Consider the following 8,468-nt stretch of genomic DNA (forward strand, 5'->3'; position numbering starts at 1 on the left):
CTCTTTCTTCCATTCTTTCATGCTTGCCTCCATTCTTGCATGGATTACATGGTTATACCATCTGAACATATTGTTTTGCTATAAAGACAACTACTGAATTTATGCTAACATTTAATAATTTTAATTAATTGTTCCTTAGACTCATCTGACCAATTGGCACCTTGTGAACTGGAGCTTTACTTTTGGTTTATGAGGTGAAACTGGCACTTCATTGCTTATGACAATGAGGGTTCCAGTTGATCCGATCAATGGAACAGCCTACTTGTTAAATTAAAATGCAAGTGGATGAGCACTCCACAAACATGCATACCCTAAATGTAGTTCTTAAGGAGATTCAGCAGGACATAGTGTGTGACAAGGCTGACCCTTTGAAATACTGGTACTACTCATTTTTGTCAGCTGAGTAGGCTTTGAGCAATGTGAAATAAAGTGTTTTGCTCAAGGAAAGATAAATTTTACCCTGATTAGGGCATCAGTCTAATATCAGTGAAATTCCTAGACAATCTAGTACCTGTTCTCAACAGTTAAGTGAATTGAAATAGAATTAAGTGTTCTACCAAGAAACACATCCAGTGAGCTGCAACAGACACTAACAAATCAGTCCTATAATCGCCTGCTCAAAATCCAACTTTCTAGCTATATATTATCTCTGAAACAACAGCATTTCTAGGCATAGTGTTCACTTCCTCAATGGATTATTGAAGAACATCAGGCTGTGCTCAACATGGAATCATTTAAAATCCTTTTGGTACCAACCTGCCTGAGATCATCCTTCATTCTGTGATATAAACTTCCTGACTTAGTCATTTAAATTAAAACCTTCCATTAAAATTCCATGTTAATTTGTGTTCCAAACACTTATCTAATAAGGACAGTCATTTCATTAAAGTTTTCATTTACAATATTGATTAAAACAGAAGCTCTGTTGCTTAACAGAAATATGGTAACAAAAAGTTAAGTCATTCACTGGAAGTATTCAATCCACAATTATAGCAACCTGGAATGTAATCTAATTTTAATTGTTCAAGCCCAGTGTGGAGCTCACTAGCAGCATGTGCAGCAAGTTCTAAAATGTACAACTGAAGTAGCCACGAAATAGCAGCTGAAGTACAACCACACTCATACCACCTGGCTTCACATTGCCTAGGTCAGTGCCACAAGGGAAATTACTTGCATCATCATGTATGTTCATATATAACTGCAAATGCAAAATGAAACCAACTTCATTCATGAAATTTAATACAAAATTCATGCAATTTAGAAAATTTGTCACCAAGAGATGATAATGGAAAGACCTCAGTCTTTGATTTCTGAGGTTGTGCTTTGAGGCTACCGATTTCAAATAATCCTACAAGATAGCTAGCCATCACCAGACCATCTCATGATCATTCAAGAAGAAGAAACAATGTGCACATTAACACCACTGTACTCTAGTTTTTCATCTTTGCTAAAGGACTATTGCAGTTGTATAACTTTAGGAATCACCAACATGTCCAAATTGCAATGGTACTCCACATAATAACTCACAGCTCTTTCACTACACATCTAATTTTACTAGCCTAAATGTGGTGGATCTATGGAGCAACCCCCTCCCCCCGCAAGAAAGTGGACAAGTGACTACAATTCAAATTGCAGCTTTTGAGTTTCTGTTAGAGCAATCACTTGGTAAACAGAAACTGTATGGAAGTCAATTGTGTGTGTAATGGGGGTGTGATGTTCACACATTTTAACAAACCTGTGTCATCGTCATTTTTGTGCATGTGCATAAAATGGTGAAATTTTACACTTTGGGGCAGATTTTGTCAAATTGATGTCACAATGGCTAGTGTGCAAAGTACCAAAATTTTGCTTGAGAAATAAAATGCTCTTACCTAATCAAAACCTGAAATACTGGGGAATTAAAACAATGAATTGAAATAATAAGTTTTAGCAAAAATCCAAACAATTCGCATTGAAATGAAGAATTAGCAAATGCTAAATTGATTACCGTTAATAAGTTGTCTGTTTATACCCATGAAACATTTTTTGTGAAATTTCAGCATTTTTCAAAAAACTAAAATCTATATTAATGGGTAGGACCAATTTAATGAAAAAAATGAACAGAAACTGGTAGTGAACCCATGTTGTCGTCATTTTTGTGCATGTGCGTAAAATGGCAAAATTTTACACTTTGGGGAAGATTTCGTCAAATTGATGTCATGACAGCTAGTGCCTAAATTTTGCTTGAGAAATAAAATGCTCTTACCTAATCAAAATCTGAAATGCTGGGGAATTAAAATAACGAATTGAAATAATAAGTTTTAGCAAATCAGAACAATTCACATTGAAATGAAGAATTAGCTAAACAGATAACCGTTAATAAGCTGTCTGTTTATACCCACGAAACATTTTTCATCAAATTTCAGCATATTTTGTCAAATTTATGTCACGATGGCTAGTGTGAAAAATGCCAAAATCAATGCTGATTAAAAATCGATTTTTTAAAAAAATTACAAGTGTGTAAGTGACCGCATGGGCATAAGCCCCACACACATCGAGTTTCATCAAGGTCTGTTGGATAGTCTTGGAGGAGTTAAAGTAACAAATTCACAAACACATAAACTTGCCATTTATTATTATAGATTACTAACCAGAGTGTTTTGGGTAAATGGAGTTATTTCAGCTTACAACACGTTAGCTGTAGTAGGGTTTAAGTTAGTGAACTATCAACTGTGATGTAATCAACATTGCAGTACCTTTGACCTCTTAGGTATTTCTGACTGTGATATGGTAATTATATTATATAATTTCTTTATTCCAGGGTTATAATCGTACAGACGAGTTCATTATAACACAGCACCCATTGGAATCAACTGTTGAAGACTTCTGGAGAATGGTCTGGGACCAAAACAGTGCTGCGATTGTGTTGCTTACAAAAATGGATAATGATGTAAGTAATCTGCTTTAATAAACAAGCAGAATTTGGTTAATAATAAAGATTTCTTTTGCCAAGACACTAAGTCTCTAGCTGATTACATATGCCACAATGTCTTACTGCTACTTATATTACTGACCCTGGCAGTGTGAAAGTCCATTTTAGCTGTTGTATCACACTCAGTTTGTGTTGAATTTCCTGCTCAAAGCTCCACCAAGAAGTAATGCAGTGATGAATTAGTGCAAATAGGAAGAGTTATTATCCCTTGCCTTTGATCTAACTGAAGTTTTATTTGTTATAACTTCAGTGGATACAAGCTAAATGATTAAGAAATTTGCCTCCCAATCACAAGGTTCCAGATTCGATACCACTGCATGGCCCCTTGAACATGGCATCTTTTACTAAAGCCTGTGAATGAAATTGGGTAGACGGAAATTCTGTTGAACCTCATTGGATGAGCTGTTCCTCTTATTCAAAAGTTCAGCTTTGTTTCATACTGTGTCACACTGATTCTCCCCAAATCGTCCAACCCATGCTAGCATGGAAGGCGGACGTTAAACGATGATGATGATGATGATGATGATGATGACACATATCTATATATGGTAATCAGTCGTTTTTGTATACTAATTTCATGATTTGATCATTCCATATATCGAATAATTGGAATATTCATCAAAATTGATTTCACAAACAATTTATTTCCCATGTTTTGAAGTAAATATCTATATAAATTATACACAGACTATTTAAATTCTGATACTAGTGAGAGATAAACTAAATACTATGAGACATTTACTCTAGTGCTTTACTATTTCTGTTGAACTACAGCTTATTTAGTGTATTAATCCTTAAGCATTTAAGCAAGCCTTATTCCAGCAAAAATATTCTACTAGTTTAATGTCCAAACCAGCCAGATCTGACCTTTTAACACCTACCCTACAAAGTCATTCTAAATATAAACAACCGCATCATCAAAATCTTGTGGCTTCAAGATAACGCATGATTAATTCAAAACAATGTGAATAAATAAGCATGACATTTAACTGAATAATCTGAATGCTAAAGGGTTAAACTGTAATGATATACTTGTTTGTGAAATGAATATTAGTTTTTATTGTTTCATTGGACAGGACTGTAAAGAATTTTGGCCTGAAAAAGGCGATTCCATCCAAGTGGATGCTGGCAACTTTAAATTGTTCCACCGAGAGGAGGACACCAGCTTGGATCCTGTTACACATGACTTTATCATGGAATCAACACAGGTAAGAGATACCTATCACTATAGATTCTACTATTGCTGCTTAACTCTATGTATGAAATAAAAGCAAATGAAAGCACAGCATATATATAAACATAACTTTATCACTAGCCCTTAACCCAAATGGTAAACCTTAACTCAAATGCTAACCCTTTACCTAAATGTCAAGCCTTAACTGCAATGCTGAATTTTAGCCCCACTGTTAACTTGAACTCATGTCTTTTGAGGAGTGTCTGATGTTTCATTGTACAACATTGCATTCTTTCAGGATGATTATGTGTTGATGAGTCGAATTATTGCCACAACGGAATGGCCTGATGAGTGCCAACCACTGTATACAGCTTTTGAGTTTATTGAGACTTGTAGGAAGTGGTATCAACAATATAACAGTGGTCCCATCATAGTAATAGACAGGTGAGTTCTATTTCTTATTTGTTACTTCGTTCCTTCACCACTAACCCCACTTTTCTTTCATATATCTTGGATGGAAACTTCTTTTTTATGCTACTCCTCATGAGTATTAGTGTTTGAACAAGTCCTAATATTTGTTTGAACTTTGTGAGCATGTGAAGGCTTGATTTAAAAACATATCTGAATTTATAATATATAAGTCGTTTGCTTCCCTAGCACATTGCTTCAGGTTCACTTCCTCTGTGTGACACTTTGGGCAAACGTCTTCTACTATAACCTCTGGCCAAGCAAAGTCTTGTGAATGAACTTGGTAGACAGAAATTCTGTCCTGTGTATGTGAAAATGTTGTATCTCTTTTGATAGATAAGATGGAATGTATTACAAGTTTGTGTGTACTGCTGTCGAAATGGCTTTGAGATTTATTCTGGGAATACATTTGCTGGAATGTTTGAAAAATGGAGTTACATGTAGGGATTTCAATAATTAAAAGAAACTAACAGGTTGTATTTGAATATTGTTGTACAGATGTGTCTTATAGAATTGCTTTAAGAATATCTTTGATGGGTTTTTGTAGCTTAAGCAGTCATCATACCCTTTAGGAATATATATTTTGCCTAGTGTGTTGAAGTAGCACCATGGAAGAATATGGCTTTAATTGTATCAAAACCTGTTAACTGCCATCAGCTATCTATTTAAAATTAAGGGCCAATATTGCAAAGTAGCCATTATATATTCAAGTGTAAAAAAAAAAAATTATAAATGCAACAGCAAACCTTTGTGAACAAATTTGCTGAAGGTGGTAGGTCTTAGATATCTAATAATTTATACATTTTATTGCCACTGTTATGAAACCCTGTATGTATGCATACCTACCTACCTACCTTCCTACCTACATGAATAAATAAATAATCATTTTTATGTCAACTTCTTTCATGCTGGCATGACTTGAGTGAATTGTCATGGACCAAGTAGTCAGTTCTTATTTGTGGTGAATGTCCTGATTGACTTGAGAACTACATCTCATTTAAGTGTTCCACTTTTGGCATGTTGTCTACACCTGGATGCCCTTCCTAACACCAATCACTTAACAGAGTGTAATGGCAACACTTTGTTATGGCACTAGCACTAAAGATGTTGTTATACCCATGGCAAGACTAAAGAGTCCTCACTACATTGTTTCCATTCATTCACCAATCTCTTCACACAGTGTGCTAGGTGCATTTTTTAGTGGCACATCACTAGAAACATGCTTTCACTCCGAGATTAAAGAGAACTCTTTCTTCTTTGTTATTACCATTCATTAACTGATTACTTTACAATACACTGATACGCTCTATCATGGCACCAGCACTAGAGACGTTGTCTGATCCCTGTCAAGACTAAACACTAACATTGCATAATTCAGTATTTAGAATTCACTTCACAAATTCTTATTGATCAATAAACTGTGGTGTGTTGTGTGCAAATTCAATCTGTACCTCATTAGTAAGAGTATCCAATAAGTCTACAATGATTTATTTGGGAAAATAATTAGTTGGTAGAGGAATAAAGGGTAAAGACCCCCTTCAGTCATGAATGACCATAGGATTGCACCTACAAGGTTCCCCTCCACGGCACAAGCCTGGGCAAGGTTTTTTATGGAAGACCAACAGTCACCCATGCATACCAGCCTCCCCTCTCCACGCCACCAATGTTATCCAAGGGAAAGGCAAAGGCCGATACAGCTTGGCACTAGTGATGGTACAGGTGATAGAACTGGAGCAGCATGAAATAATGTGTCTTCCTCAAGAACACAACACAGCCTGGTCTGGGAATTGAACTCGCTACCTCTTGATTGTGACTTCGACACTCTAGCCACTCAACCATGCACCTTCACACCAGAATAACCAACTGATGATATTTAACACTTAAGCATTCAAACCAGTGATAGCCGGCCAAAATATTCTACAGGTTTTATATTCAAGCTGGTCGGATCTGACCTTTCACACCTACTCTACAATGTCATTCTAAAAACGAACAATCACTTTATCAAAATCTTAAAGATATGAAGCAGTGCAGGATTAATTCAAAACAATGTGAATAAATAAGCATTACATTTGATAGGGTAATCTGAGTGCTAAAGAGTTATGGGTTGTTGTAAGGTTTGTTTCCTACCAAATGTTATTGCTGTTAGATGTCACATTGTATTCACATCCATTCTCTCCTTTATTCACTGAACAGACATGGGGGCTGTCAAGCTGCATTATTCTGTGCCCTGTGGACACTCTATGACCAACTCCATCATGACAAGTCTATAGATGTTTACCAAGTTGCTAAACTGTATCACTTAAAGCGAACTGGTATTATTGGAACCAAAGTAAGTAGATTCTCTTTTGTTTTTGTTTTTTTCTTTCTTGACACAACCCATTACATATAATGTATATATGCATATAAGTTTTGGAGATAAAGACACATGCAAAGAAAAATGTTAGTTTGCAGAATACGATGCTATATGTGAAATAAAAATGTATGTAATCCTATTTTTCTGTAAACTGATCTCGCATGTATATATACATTATTTTCATGTGTATGTGTGTGTGTAATTAGTAAGTAAACAAAGTACCTGTCATTGAGATTAGGACATATTTCTGTACAATATGGTTAATATGACTGAAACAGGCTTCAGTATCCCTAATTAATTATATCAGCAATCTTTCCATGAGATACTGAGTAAGCATTTAAACTTTTGAAATTCAGCAGTTGCAGATAAAGATTTCTGAGTTCAATCTCACCTTAGGGCTTGAGAAAATATTATATAACTGTATTTTGTGGATTATAGAAAAATGACAGAGTTAGAAGAAATAGTCCAAAATATTTCACAACTGCTAAAGTTCCATTTCACTTCAAATCAAAGGTAGGTCAACTTATACTGCTGAAACGATCTCAAGGGACTAAAAAATCCATGTGAAATGCATCAGGATTTGGAAAGATAGTGACAATGTTTTAAATGTTTACACTATGTACTACATCAACTTGTCAGCTGGAAAATACAGTATCCTAAATTTTTTTTTTATTTGCATGGGTATGCCATATCATTGCATATCATTAGAGGTAATGAAAGATATTAGTATCAAAAAGAGGCATGTGACCAGATAATACTGCTTTGATCATTCTCACCCAAGCCATATCTGCATAGAAAAGCAGACATAAATACAATGATGATGCCCATCACTCCTATTGGATTAGTAAAATCAGTAAGCGGTTGGACAAAATACATCAAGTATTTATTTGCTTTACTCTACATTCTGGGTTCAAATCTTGCTGTTCTGGCTTCACATTAATCAACTCTCTCCCTCATCAACCAAATTTGTCTTCCTTCTGCCTCTGTTAGCAATTAATGTTATTAAGCTCGTTAAAATATTTCAATCATTTATCAAGAGTTTTTTTGTTTGTTTCCTTCCTATAAATATCTGGAAATTAGGTGATGAGGTTAAGTCTAGATAGTCATTATATCAATAATTCCTCAATTAAAAGATGAATAGGATATATGTTATGTTACAACTTCTCTAATCTACGTCCATCCGTATGTCCTAATGCAGAGGCAATTGAAACAAGGGAGATTACTCTACTAGTGTGTTCAACTTGAGATGCAGTTTACTCTAACAAGGAGTTAAGTGTTCTGGGGTAGATTCTCAGTTTTTGGTTTTTGGTTTTTTCTCAGGAAAAAAATTGAGGAGGTGGTATTTATGTTTTCTAATGGAATTGGCTATAAAACGAAATCAGAACGCTCCCTTAACAGTTCCAGACACTGAGCTCTCAGTGAAAAACAGTCTGCCTGTCGCAATGTTTTCATCTCACATTTCAATGGTTCTGTTTTACATCTCTTGTTTCATGCTTCCATGA

At 35.2% G+C, this 8,468-nt stretch overlaps 1 protein-coding gene across 2 annotated transcripts in view; it reads left to right on the plus strand.

Annotated features, from left to right (window-relative positions):
* The window catches only part of LOC106881686 (receptor-type tyrosine-protein phosphatase gamma), a 54,874-nt gene that overhangs the window by 44,624 nt on the left and 1,782 nt on the right, over nucleotides 1–8,468 (plus strand). For both annotated transcript variants that reach the window (XM_014932154.2, XM_014932153.2), the window contains exons 13-16: nucleotides 2,801–2,929; nucleotides 4,048–4,179; nucleotides 4,444–4,589; nucleotides 6,807–6,942. In XM_014932154.2, coding sequence (XP_014787640.1) covers nucleotides 2,801–2,929; nucleotides 4,048–4,179; nucleotides 4,444–4,589; nucleotides 6,807–6,942 — 543 coding nt within the window. The remainder of the gene's footprint in view (nucleotides 1–2,800; nucleotides 2,930–4,047; nucleotides 4,180–4,443; nucleotides 4,590–6,806; nucleotides 6,943–8,468) is intronic.

Source organism: Octopus bimaculoides, chromosome 5 (assembly GCF_001194135.2).
Source record: "Octopus bimaculoides isolate UCB-OBI-ISO-001 chromosome 5, ASM119413v2, whole genome shotgun sequence".
In the NCBI taxonomy this organism is placed as follows: Eukaryota; Metazoa; Mollusca; class Cephalopoda; order Octopoda; family Octopodidae; genus Octopus; species Octopus bimaculoides.